Source organism: Fulmarus glacialis, unplaced genomic scaffold, assembly GCF_000690835.1.
Source record: "Fulmarus glacialis isolate BGI_N327 unplaced genomic scaffold, ASM69083v1 scaffold46688, whole genome shotgun sequence".
NCBI classification, from domain to species: Eukaryota; Metazoa; Chordata; class Aves; order Procellariiformes; family Procellariidae; genus Fulmarus; species Fulmarus glacialis.
Window position 1 is genome coordinate 1 of NW_009228587.1, and position 14,513 is coordinate 14,513.

The window sequence follows — 14,513 nt, forward strand, 5'->3', positions numbered from 1 at the left end:
AATGATTCTATGATTCTGTGATTCTACATAGACATGAATATATCTCCCTCTTTTTTCCTGTTGTTTTCATTCCTAAACAGTTCCAAAACTGCACTATGTTATGTTCTCCTGATTCAGCTTCCTTTTTCTTCTTAGTGACCTTTTCCTAAGTTTCTCAGGTCAGAAGTTATCAGTATGCGGGTTTCAGCACCAAAACCAGTTTAAGGAATGAATTTCTGTCCTCCCGTGTCCCCACATGATTATTTGTTTCTACCTCCACGCTGCAAAAATCCTGCACCTGGTGATGCTGACACAACGGCTTGTGTTTCCATGGTCATCTGTGTTTTGCAAATCTCTGCCAACTATCCCTCCCTAAATGCAGTAACAGTCCTAAACCAGAAGGATTCACACATTGCATAATGGAATCTGCAAATTGCATTGCAAGTTGAGAGAGAGAGAGAGAGAGAGATTCCTCGAAATGTATTATATGGTCAGCTCTGAACATTATTTCTTTTACTCTGCTTTTACATCCTTCTTTTTCTCAAGTTCTCTGTGGTACCTAACATCCTTCTGATAAAAGGTTGTGGCATCCTGTCAGCATTTCTTTATGTAACTGTTAACTGCCTGAGGGAATTGCTTTTAAGCACTGCAAGATATTTTCCTCCCCTAGAGAAAGAATTCTGTGCAGCACAGCCAGCTCCTTGCTGGCCCAGGGGGCACCAGGCTAGCACTTGTAAATGAATCTGTCTTGGCCTCGGCAATGCTGAAAACTAAGTCTGAATTTTATAATAACAATTAATTGGTATTTAATGATGAATTAGCCTTTGTATTGTGTTTAACAGTGCTTTAGGCATCCTAGAAGAAATTAATCTATCAACAGGGCGCAAAAATAACTTTAGTGAAGCTGCTCTGGAAAAGCTACTTGATAACAATCTTTCCCAAAAGTACAGCCAGATGGGATATTTATCATCAAGTAACATCATTACTGATGGATTCTATGATTGTGGTCAGGTAAGCTACTTTAAATAAATTACTCTACTTAGAAAGAGTAAAATTTTCTTCTTGATTTAGAAAAAGTAAGAGTACTGTAGCAAAAGCCAGAATCTCGCTACATAAAATACTTTACTTGTCCTGAAGTTTCCCAGCTTTTATACTAATTTCTTTTGATTATCTTTCTTCATGGATGAAATCTCATCTTCATGCTATCCCCCAGTTGAGATCTTCTTCCCAATCCTATGTAAGCTGTGCAGCTCCTAGTTCCTTTCCAGATCCTTTCTCAGATCTTAGTTCTTCTGGTCTCTCTCCCTGCAGTATACTTAATACTAACCTGACACTGAATGACCTATGGACTTTTTGTTTGTTTAGTTTTACATAAAGAAGGAGAGAGTTCATGATTTCACCTTGGTCATGACCCTTTCTCTCACAAAGCACTGTTTATATGTAAAGAATGACTCCACTATGTATCACTTGTTAGTGCTGTGTTCAGTTTAAACCTGAGGACTTTTCAAAATGCGCAAATGAATTAGAAATACCAGTCTTACTGAAATTCAGTGAAATACCTGCTCCTAAAGCACTTGGTTGCTTTTGAAAATTCTATCCTATATTGTAAAGCCTTCAGAGGCAGTAACATTTCCTTATTCTAGAACTGTTGGAATGACATAGTAACAATAATTACAAGTTAAATTATTTATAAACAAGCTTTCTAAGAAAATTGATGAAGAAAATGCAAATGAAGAAGAAGCCAATTTCACATATTTTGAACGGCTTTATAAGTTCTTATGTAAGTCTTCTGTGGAAGATTAGGATTTTAAAATTACTCGTTAGGTATCTTTTAAGTATTTTTTTTCTCTTCACATTTAACTGAACAGAACACCTTATCTTTTATTCTAATTTTCTTGTAGATAAAACCTGGAGCGAAATTTTTATCTTTGGAGGAACTGAGCATGCAAGAGCTTACTGACCGTCGGGCCATAATCTTCATTAATGCTAAACCACGAGAAGAGTGAGTCATGTTTGATCTACCAACATTTATTGCAATAGCTCATCTTTTCTGTCCTTTCCACTGTTTCCAGTACAAACTACATAGTGTGTGTATATAAATATACACACATATATAAAATAGAGAGATCTCAGCATAGTGCTTCATGTCCTAGAAGGCAAGAGATTTTTATTTTATAAAATAAGAATTTGGAAAATAACTTTTTTCCCCTCTAGACAGAAAAGATTTATTCAGTTGAGTTGCTTTTTTGTCTTAGCCATTAAGACTCATTCATTTAACACCCTTCCTGATGGTGGGACACCCAGTGATTTATTAGTTATAACAAAGCTTGTCATCTGCCATAATAATTATGTCATCTAAGCTGAATGTCAACATGTGACAATGAAACCTATGATTTGATGATCTTCTTGTACAGACAAATGCGTGGAATTTTAAGCACAACATCCCAAGAGGCAGGACAAAGCCAAGTATCAAGCTTTTAGGCTTGATAAAGAACCTGTGTCCATTTCTTCTCTGTTTAAGTTGAAGCCAGCCTACCAAATCTTCTTAGATTTGAATGCAGGAAGTTGGTACTGGACTTGTTTAACTGGGAGTCATTTCCTGTAAACAGTCTCACAGATCAAAGAATGCTCTACCAATATTTTGCAAGTCCAAAACCTTCTTCTCTGTCAACACATCACATATTTGGTTTACAGTATCATTAGCTTCCCTTTTAAGCTTGTATATGACACCATAAAGATGTCTGACAATATCTATGACAAATGAAATTTCCATGCTCTTTGTTGATCCCTGGAGTTGTCTTTAACTATCAGGTTTTCTTTCTTTGACTTTGATACAGCTTCTTGCCTTTGCACTTGGCAGCAGTCTTACTCCCCAGTTACTCTTGTGCCTATCATTTGGTATTCTGTACTTCTTTTTTGATCCCTGAATTGGTATCCGGTTTATTAGTGGTTATGTTATTTCTTCCACTTATGTACTTCCTATGAATATACTTACTGTCCTTTAAAATCAGAACTCCATTTTCATAGCTTAACATGCAAATACTATCTCTGCAAATAATATGCAAAAATATCTTGTTCTGTTTCAGTGTCCTTGCAGTAGAGGAGAAGGCACAAGATTCCTCTTATGAACAGACTATCTTGTCACCTTGTATTTCAAGAAAAGGCAGTAGAGAAAAAGCAAGGTATAGTCTTAAGATTTACTTGTCAATGTTCTGTTATTGCTCTCTATTATTAGAAATAGAATTCTGATTGAAAATAGTTATAGAAAGTTTCCTAACAGAGTACAAATGCTCAAATATAATGTTAACTATGTTTTCAGAGTCTTTCTTTCACCTCCTAATTGCAGTAATCTGCCTTTGTCTAACTTAGTAATTATTTGTCCTCCCTCCTCATGCTGTATTTGAACATCTCCCATTTATTTGGCTGTTTTTCCTTTCAATATCCCTAGGAGGCAGTGAAATGTTGTTATTTTACAGCTTGACAACCAAGACATGGGGAAATTAGGGTAGAAGTTCTTTCTCAATTTAGAACCTAGACCCATGAAAATTTCTACACTGCCTACATGCATCCTTATTTCTAGATTAAATTTCTTCCAGTGAAATTCCATAGATTACTAAAAGCTGAGAAGGGTGTGCTCAGAACTGTCCCAGTTTTGACAGCAACAAATCTAAAAATGCCTCGCTCTTGCAGGGCTCCCCTCTGATCCATACCATACACTAGGTACAGTCCTGCAGTCCTTTCTGTGGAACTGATCTGGTAGGCATGTCTGCTCATACGAAATAAGTCAGAATCCCTAACCTTGTTGTGGGAAATTAATTTCCTTCTTTTACAGAAAGAGGATCTGAGCCTGCCTCTCCTACCTGCAGATAGCTGATCATATCATATTTGGGGTTTATCAGTCTCATTCTGGTTCGTTGTAGCTGTTCACTAACGAAGAGGCATAATGAACAGAGCTTTCTACTTCAGCTGTTAGGGCACTTATCTGAGAGAGTCGAGACCAAAGTTCTAGTTCTTGTCTTGATGACTTTTAATATAAAATGCTTAACCCTTAGTTTGTTCCTGTGGAAGAAAACTGAACCCTGGTCTCCCAACTGAACCGATAACTCTTTATGTGAAACAACAGCACAATCACGACCACAACAGTGCCTTTCAGAGAAGGCAGGTGTACATGCCTAATTCCAGGGGAATGTTCAGGATTCCAAAACCAGTCTAAATAGAGCCTCCTTGCCATCAATGGGATGGTGTCTAGTCCTTGAAAGGAACGTGATGTAACCTACAACTCTCCTCGGCTTTTCTGTTAGCTGACTTAGTGAGCTGACCATTTATTATGCTGCTTTCTGTGGGTTCTGATTTCCTAATTTTCCTTATTTTATGGTATAGGGGGCCTTGGCCATGCCTCAGGGCTGTTAATTCTATTCAGTGGTGGGCATTACAAAATGCTAAGCACTGCAGGGTTTGAAAAAAGGGAGAGATGGAGTGTCTGTTGTAGGAACTGAGGTACTATGTTTGCCATTTTTAGCTTAGAGCTCATCTGTGAACTATGATATGCTACTGTCTGTACAGGCATTTTATTGATAGAGATAATGGTTGATTTCTTAGACTGCTTATATATTTCTGTGTATGTATGTATCTGTGTGTGCTTGAGAGATGAAATCAAGAGAAAATTGGAACCTGCTTTGTGATCTCAATAGTTCAATGGTATCTCCAGTGGAGGAAAAGCAGGAGTTATCTGGACAATGGTCTTCACTGAGCAAAAGCAGCACTAGAGAAAAAGGCTTAAGGTATTATACTTTGAATTATATGTGTATCACTTTGTTTAGAACTGACATGCAAAATGTTGTCAGGTAATAGCTACTGACTGTGAAGGGTTGAGGTTCTGACTTAAATGAGGACCCGAACTGTGAAATAAGTCTATCCAAAAGTTATTGACTTACAAGGCAGACATTTACATTTGACTAGTTATTTGGACTGCAAGCACTTCTGGAACTCAGTTTAAATCATTTTGCAGTAGATACCTGAAATGATCGTATGAATTGCATTGTGGAAGGTTCCTGTTTCAGGATGCAAAAGAGTAGATACTGCATCTTGAGTGTCTTACCAGGCCTATTCTAGCTTCTGCTTATTTACCAGGTCCTCCCGATGCCCAGCATGCTGTGGTCATGACCCACCACGCATATGCCAGTTTGCTCAGAGAGCAGGAGGCAAGGGGAGATATTGAGCCCCAGTTATGTTTGCTCTGCACCACTGGGGGATTTCTTCATCTCAGAAGATGCTCTAGAGTTGTAGACCATGTTGCATAGTCTCAAGCAGCTGTGCAGAGCTTAGAGACCTGTTCTGACAAGATAATATGTTTGTTTATTACAGTGTGAGATGAGGATACCCTTGGATAGTTGCTTTTTAACGTAATTTATGTCAATTACATGGTAAATGACTGCTCTGTTAGCAACCATAACACTTCTGGAAAGCAAAAAAATTTCTTTAGGAAAAAACAAATACCTGGCTCAATTTCCCATAGTAAACTTGCAGGGATACAAAGACTTCTTTCTTCAAGTATGAAGTAATTGCTTTTGAATGTCATGGTCAAGTTGTATGATTTATAACCCCATTGTCATTCATTTTGAATCCATAATTCATACATCATTATTATTATTAATTTGTGAGATATATGTGAGTTACTTGAAGGTCAGTATCTGACTCCAAGTCTCAACCATGCTTAGACTTTTTCCTACATATTTTTTTCCTTTGATCATATGTTTCTGTTCATCATTATGTTGCAAAGTACTACTGAACACAGTTTAAAGCCATTGTTTTGAAAAAATGATACTACTTTATATAAACCATAGTTGAAAGCTAAGAGAAAGGACAGTTGTAATTGTCTGCTGGAATTGTTTGAATTAGATGTAGAGGAAGTGCCTAGTTGATAGTTTGACGTATATTTGCATAGACAGATAGCAACATTTTTGATCAAACAGTTGCATATCTGATATACACATAGACTGGACTAAAAGGTAATATTTAATGTAGACTGATAAATGTGCTTTATTCCATGCTATGTTCCAGTACAGCATTTAAGGAAATACTTTCCAATGCTGATTTACTCCTTTTCTGAAGACAGCCAAAGCATTAAGCTATGCAAAAAAGGAATGAAAATAGGTGTCATGGCTGTCTTTTGGTGGTAGGATATTGCATTGGCTGCCTTCTTCCTCACATTGACTCTCTGGTGACCCATTGGACTTTTGTACTGAAGTTGCAACAGGAATCAGAAACAGCTTGGAGACTATTAACTGCCATAAGTTCTCCTTTGCAATGTTCCTCTGCATTTGCAGCAAGTATGTCTCACGAGTAGTAAGACAGCTTTGGGAAAGGGGAGTGATTTTTTTCTGATGTCGTAATTCCCATTGGTAAATATAACGGGGATAAAAAAAGCGGGTAGGAAGAAGACAGCAGAAGTCTACTGCAATGGTTACTGATTATTTTATAGAACTGAGCTGTAAGACAGCAACTCCATAGTTCCTTACAAGATAAATGTTAGACAGACATGGTGAACTGAAGAGTTGAGAAGTAGGGTAGAGACAGGTGTGGAAGACAACCTTATATCAGCCATTCCACCAAGGAACAGAATATAGTCATACCTCAGAGAAATAAGAAGCAGCAAAAACCAAACAAACCATTGTTCAAACCCATCCTTCTCAGGTCTTTTATTCCTGAAAAAAAAGAGTCATTCAAGAGTAATTTGAGTAGATAGGAAAAGGGAACAAATTCTTCTGCTATAGCGCTATAATTTAGCGGTGCACTTTTCATGGGGAAAAGAAAGTTCTGGGAGAATAGAAGGGAAGAGCAGAGGACAAAGAGAGAAAATGGTCAAGGAACAAGAATTATACCATTTGTAGAAATTGTTGTTTTGAAAACCTGCTAAGTCAGACACCAGAGAGGTGGGAGTAATTCAGGGTTTTTTTTTAAACAGGGTATTCTTAACCGTAATCATAAGTGTATAAATAGAAGTAGGTAGCTGTTTAATCTAGTATTGTAAGGTCCCCTGGCTATAGTTAAATAGAGTCACATTAGATAAAGAAAACTGTTTGTCTGCTTTTTTCAAGTATATGTAATTAATAACCAGAACAGTTTATTTAAGAGGGTGGTAAATTTTGTATAATTTTAAGATTAAATCTTAATTGGTTATCCTTCTGAAAAAATGTGCTTTATGAAATCTATGAAAAGGGCTTTTTGTGAATATGATAAATCTCAATAGGTATAAGAAAAGTTTGCAAAGTATTCTGAAGACAAATTGCTTGAATTAGACTACTGATAATGGTATACGCCTTTCTGCTTTGTCCAATGCCTTCTGTCTTAAGAATGCTGTTCATTGTAAAAATTTTGAGAATTTGAAAAGCATACAATAATGATAGTGTGCCTTGGAGCCATGTACTCTACTGGTCCTTTATTTCTTTTTTTTCCTTCCAAGAATGCCAGAAGTATTATGGATTTTAAAAAATAAGCCAGAACTGTTAAACAAAGGAAAGAAATTTTTTTCATATTTCACATTAGAATTATTCAGGACCTATGCTGAAGAAAGACATAGTGCTTACAAAACACAAGTTCCATGTGTTCCCACAAATGAAAAATCCTAAGTTGACTGATTGTATAGATCTTAAAGATACCACTGGTAAGATACTGATTTTATAGTTGCTGCATAACTTGTGAAATGCACAGTGTTCTAGCTAAGCCGAACAAGCATTTCATTTATTCCTCTGCTTATGATGCCTGTTCAGGATCACAGTCATTTTTCAGATTCTGAACATCAGTGAAAAATATAGCATGTACAATGAAAAAAGTCAGCAAAAGCAGATCTCTTATAAAATCTTCATCTGACAAACTATGTTGTAGTTTGTATAATGCTTTAAGTACATGGATTTGCAACTACAGAGATTACCGCTTGGTATGTCCTGTCAAGATTTCAGCCATGCTCTTGATACCATTTGTTCCTTTATTTGAAGTCCAGATTTCTATCAAGTAAAAACTCATGATTTTCATGATTTTTAATTCATGACCATATGCAACCAAACCGTAACTGTCTAAAAATGTTTCCTATATACTCTCTAAAAACTTGTCGTTGTTATTATTATGTAGGTAAGTGTCTTCTCCCCTAGATAATCCATATATGGGAAAAGCATATCAGAGCCACAGACAAACATAAAATGAGAATTTACAGGAATATTAATATGGAGCTAGTGTCATTTGGTTCCTAACCATCTCCTGAGGGCATGTTCCACAAATATTTTCTACAGCTTTGTAGATTTTGGACTATTCATTATCAAGAGAAAAGATGTCCCCTACGTTTCCCCCAAAATCAGTTTGTCTAAAATGTCCTGTTGGAGAACTACTGTATTAGCATTTGGACTTTAGAGATTACAGTATTCTAAATAAGTGTATATTGTTTTCTATGTAAGAAAAGGGAAGGGGAAAAAAGAAGAGGAAAGAATGAAAGAAGTTATTCAGATTATATATAAAGTCCAGGATGAAATAAATCTAGAAAATTCACATTGGCTACCACCACCTGACTTCATTTTATTGGATTACATCAATGATGCTTCCAAAACCATTCTACCACTAACTACTACCCGGGAGCAGGTTGTGGCTCTTGCACAGTGAGTACCGAATTGTATTTCCATAAATAATGCAAATAAGTTGAATTGGTAAAATAACAGTTTTCTAATCCAAGGACAATTTTTCCAAACTTTTTATTTTTCCCATCCTTACTTGGAATCCAAATCAACTTTGGTCCAGAATTTTGACATAATTTTAGATTTTAAGCTTCTTGTTTCTAATTTTGTCGTAATTATTTTAATTTTTTAAAAATAAAAAATCACTTGCAACAAAAGTGTACAAATTTCTCATTTTGAAAATATTCATATGGACAATGTAAGTTTTTTCACATTTATATATGTGTACTGATCCTTTCCAGTGAACACATCAGCTGCATATAGCATCTATATCATCAACGAATGGGAGAGACCCAGGTGCTGCAGTGCCTAAATGGACAGGCTAAAACCCTAGCTGAGACTGTTGCAGCTATGTATATATGAGATACTACATGTATCATGTCTGTCCTTTCTCTTAGAATCTCTCTTGTCTAGTTGATTTGGAAACCCCTTGGGACAGAAACTCTCTTGTATTTTGTTTTCCTGTAGAGCCAAAAGCACGAGACATTTTTCTACTGTAGTTTTTAGGTGCTACTGTAATTAACATCCCGATGATTTAATAGTGCTAGAATATTGCAATGGTGCATGTACAGACTGCTGTTATCAATGTGTGATTCATTAGTTACACTGACTACTCAGCCTGGGCACCAATCACTGTCATCTCCAAGCAGTGTGTCTGCTTTCATCTTCTCCTTAGTTTAACCTTTACTATCTTAGCAGTTTCCTGGCTACCTCCTGAATCTGGAGAGTTTGACGTCAGATCCCACTGAGTCTCACAAAATTTGCTTCTCCTACTAACTCTCATTTTTAATGAAGTGGTCTAATGTGATATGAGGAATGACTTTTCTGTTGATTGCCAAATTTGACAGGATGGATATTCATCCTTAACTATCCAGCTGTGTATAAATCATGCTGCCTTCCTCAAGGTGGAATCCATAAAATGCTCTTTCAAATCCGCTCTTCAAACACACCAATGAAATACTTGCAGACACACAACCCAGTGAAACAATCACGGGAAATTTAAGTAGAATGTTTTCTGTGGGGATTTTTATGTGTATGTTCCATTTTAAACAGCTGCCTGAATAGTGTGCATTGAATAGGAAGGGGAGGAGGAGGCAGCTGCAGCAGCCCTCGGCAGCCTGGCAGCTTGAGAAGAGTTCCTGCCATGTTTGCCGGGGTAGATGAAGGAACACATGATAGTGCTGGCTCTCTCCTTTTAAACAAACGCAGCGCATCTTTGTGTGCATGCAAGAGTGGTGTGCATGTAGGCTCAAGAACCTTTGCTCTCTTCACTGAGGGCTGACTGTAGGCACAAGCTGCACAAGTGACTGCTTGGAGCCCCCCACTTCTTCAGGCTCATCCAATAATTCCCAGCTCCAAGATACCACATCTAACCCACGCGGTGATAACTCCCTGTACCCATGCTCTTGCAACCAGTACCTCCTCAGGCCCTAGGTTTTGAGAAAGACGGTCTTTGAGGTTGTCTTGCATGTACTGTGAGGACAGAACCTGTTCACACTTACTGCAGAGGAGGTGATGCAGATTTTAGCTCCTTGCCCGAAGCAGTGGCTTGTGATTCCCATGTCAGCTCTGCAACACCTTGTCCAGAGTGAGAACCCTCAATAACACTTGTGCCTGTGGCTGAGGACACTTGGAGGAAAAAAGGTCTTTACATACAGGGGCCATGCATAGGGGAGGTGAAGGTGTATGTATGAGGAGGTAGGGACTTACAGATCAGGGCTTGATCCTGTGTGTGCACAGTCACCCAGAAGACATGCTTTTGGCAGTGTTTGCACAAATTGTGCGTTCTGATCTTCTGTCTCTTTGACTGAGCCATTCTTTTTAATGAATAAATACACACCCCTCACCCCCCAAATATAGTCTTTGATATAAGAAAGCACACGTAGAAGTTGAAGCACCCTTTCTGGATATAGTTGCTTTCCTATGTTGGGATCATTACCTATGGCTTTATTTTTGTTATATATATTCTTATGTCTTTATTACAATTCCAAACAAATGGAAGGGGTAGGGCTTGTAATATGTAGCTCACGTAGTCTGTTAACTGTAAAGATGAACACTAGCTTGTGAACTACTTCCTCAGTAATTGCATTGTTATTGATGATTTTCTCTGACAACTTTGTGCCTATACTAGACGTCTCCGGAATCGCTGCTGACAGATGTTGCACCTTGGTTGAGGTCTGTGACAAATGTGAATGACCGGGGTTATGGCTACCTGTATTTAACAGTGAACATATTTAAAATACCAGTTACTAAATAAAATAATTAAAGCAAACACAGCAGAAGTATTAAAGTCTTATATGTCATTCACTTATTGCTTGTATACATTTCATTTTGCTACATTTTTGTGATAAATACAAGAGGAATTATACATGTAATTTATCCCGGTATATATTGCAACAGGTTTGTTGCAGACAAGATGGGTGGCCCGATTGAAAGAGACAAACTACATGACTTCAGCTGGGAACTTCACATAAGTGAAATAGAATTTGAGCTGAAATGCAATGTTGTGCCTGTTGGGAAAGTCAAAAAAGGGACGTTCTACCACAGGGCTTTACTTTTCAAGGTACATTAATTACTGATGTTAAATGGATATCATAAACTAAAGTATACTTCCATCAGTGTAATATAATATTTATATTAATGCAAAATCTTTTGTATACACTTAAGTAATTTTTCACTGGCAAAGTTGATTTCCCAGTGAATGAAAGCCAGCATCGCTTCTTTCTGTAAACATTCTTGTTGTCATTAAATTGTCTTAAGTGATATCAGCAGAACACTTGATAAATGGAAAAAAGCCAAGATATTTGATTTGGAGTCAAAACATTTTACATTTTCTGTAAACTGTAAAATATTGAATTATGCAGCTTCCTTTTTTTTCCATGCTGCAAATGTAAATTTGTTGGGACAATCTTTATTTGGTATCTATCCAGTATTCTATGACAGTATATAACAGCTTTTATGTTCTAGTTTCATAGACTGGGAAGATTAATTTATTCTGTCTTCATGTGAAGACGTACTGGTGCAGCCTGCTTATTTGTCCCATCCTTTTTCCTTGGCCATTGGGTAGCTGGACTTTTCTCTTTCTTGGATGGAAAGGAAAAGAGAAGCAAGGGCCTAGCACATTAAGCAGGAAGGACCTAGGAAACAGTACACAGGAGAAAGAGCACAATCCTAAATTTATGGTATCCATGGGGAAAGAAAGTTCCTGACGTATTTTGTAGAGGTCTGAGGGCATGAATTAATTGTGCTGAAGCAGCACTGATGTTTGCTTATCCTCCACTGTCCTAAGAAACCTTTGTAGGGACGGATCATCTCTCTTAAAGCCACAGCAGTCTAAGCAATGGATATCCTTGTCCATTTGTAACAAGTTAAAAATCCTTCAGGATTTCATTCTTTCACAGCAGATGCATTCTGAGAAAGTAGTTTCGTAGCTGGAAACTATTATAGGTCTGTCAGTGACAGCACAGCACAGAGGAAAGGCAGGTGTTTCATCTAGCAGACACTTGCCTCGCATTTCATTGCTTCCCACATTCACAGGGCTGAAAAGCAAGGAGTGTGCTTTGGAGTGGAGCAGCAGTCCTAAATTTACACTGATAAAAATGTTGCATTTTTACACTTAATATTTCATACTAGTTATACGTGTGCAATGTACCTACACCTCATTGCTTGTATAGACAGTTCTTCAAAACGTTATTCAGAAATAAGTCTTCCAACCAGAAAAAAATATTGCTGGGTACTGTGGCTGTTGCACTTCATTTGAGATCTGAAGGACTAGGTGATAAACAAATGTATCAATGTCTGAAAAGAGTTAAAATGAATATTTTTCATGTTGTGCATAGAATATGGTAGAAATAACATTTAAAAGCCTACACTTTCTAAGCAGAACCAACAATAAAGATTTGCAGTTTGGAACACTTTAGAGATTTACAAAGTCTGTTTCAAGAAAGCTCTTGGCCTTTCAGGTATTTGTTTTCTTTTTAAGCATCTCTTGGCCTTGCTGTATATCGCATAAACTACATGTATTAACTGTGATTAACTCCTTTTTCTTTCCTTTTTAGGTGATAGCAGACAGAATTGGCATTGGCTGTAGTTTAGTTCGTGGCGAGTATAACAGAGCTTGGAATGAAGTTAAAGTGGTTGATGACTCTCCTCAAGGAATAGCTGGGCTTCTGCTTCCTCCTCAAGAGTATATTGTAGATCTAATGTTTGAGCCAGGTTTTTTGATAAAACAGGGAAGTGCAGAGGCAGATCGGTACAAACATATTTAATCATCTTGACAAATTTGGCCAAAATAACTATTTTAAAGATGTTTGCAGTGCTAATATTTATGAAACATAAGGGGTTTCAGGTCCAGCTATCAAAAAGAAGCATATCTGGTATGTTGTCCTAAACATTTAATTAAACATATTTCAGGTATCCAACTTCAATGCTTAGAAATTCTTTTAATTTTTTGGTACTACTTTAAAACTAAACTGTAAAACTATAGATTAAAATTTGGTAGATCAAGAATATTTTGTATGTGTTAACATTATAATGCTTATTAAAAAGGTTTAAATTATTTCCAAAATACAGTATATTCTTTTTTTTTATGTTCCTTCAACTCCCATGCACATTTATAGGAATTATATGTCCATGAAGCAAGAAAACGTGACATCTGGTGAAATAACAAGACACCTAAAAAAACCTGGACAATTCTTTGTGTAAAATAACCCAAGAACTGAGAGTTAGAAGAACTAAGATAACAGTATACTTTCAGCCTCTGTAGAAAACATCCCATTTATATTTCTTGGAACTTGGTAGAGTTAATAATTACAGATAATAACATACTCTGGATGAAAGGTGATAAAAGACTAGGGAAAATGTGGGCCCTCTCCGGAAGGAAACGGGAGACCTGGTTACCTGGGATATCGAGAAGGCTGAGGTACTCAACAACTTTTTTGCCTTGGTCTTCACTGGCAAGTGCTCAAACCACACTGCCCAAGTCACAGAAGGCAAAGGCAAGGACTGGGAGAATGAAGTAGTGCCCACGGTAGGAGAAGATCAGGTTCGAACCTGAAGGTGCACAAGTCCATGGGACCTGATGAGATGCATCCGCGGGTCCTGAGGGAACTGGCAGATGAAGTTGCTAAGCCACTATCCATCATATTTGAGAAGTCATGGCAGTCCGGTGAAGTTCCCACTGACTGGAAAAGGGGAAACATAACCCCCATTTTTAAAAAGGGAAAAAAGGAATACCTGGGGAACTACAGGCCAGTCAGCCTCACCTCTGTGCCTGGCAAGATCATGGAGCAGATCCTCCTGGAAACTATGCTAAGGCACATGGAAAATAAGGAGGTGATGGGTGACAGACAACATGGCTTCACTAAGGGCAAATTGTGCCTGACAAATTTGGTGGCCTTCTATGACGGGGTTACAGCATTGCTGGATAAGGGAAGAGCAACTGACGTCATCTACCTGGACTTGTGCAAAGCATTTGACTCTGTCCCACACGACATCCTTGTCTCTAAAATTTAGAGACATGGATTTGATGGATGGACCACTTGGTGGATAAGGAATTGGCTGGATGGTCGCACTCAAAGAGTTGTGGTCAACGGCTCGATGTCCAAGTGGAGACCAGTGACAAGTGGCGTTCTTCAGGGGTTGGTATTGGGACCGGCTCTGTTTAACATCTTTGTCGGCAACATGGACAGTGGGATTGAGTGCACCCTCAGCAAGTTTGCTGACAACACCAAGATGTGAGGTGCAGTCAACACACTGGAGGGAAGGGATGGCATCCAGAGGGACCTTGACAGGCTTGAGGGGTGGGGCCGGGCG

The 14,513-nt window shown here is 37.8% G+C and overlaps 1 protein-coding gene across 1 annotated transcript; it reads left to right on the forward strand.

Moving 5' to 3' along the window:
* Positions 1 to 821: 821 nt before the first annotated feature.
* Positions 822 to 12,967, forward strand: LOC104080954 (armadillo repeat-containing protein 3-like; the record flags this gene model as incomplete). Its single annotated transcript, XM_009583516.1, has 7 exons — positions 822 to 990; positions 1,881 to 1,981; positions 3,066 to 3,161; positions 4,671 to 4,760; positions 8,427 to 8,624; positions 11,100 to 11,262; positions 12,758 to 12,967. Coding segments are annotated over 7 exons (1,027 nt in total), but the record flags the coding sequence as incomplete, so codon positions are not given.
* Positions 12,968 to 14,513: the final 1,546 nt, after the last annotated feature.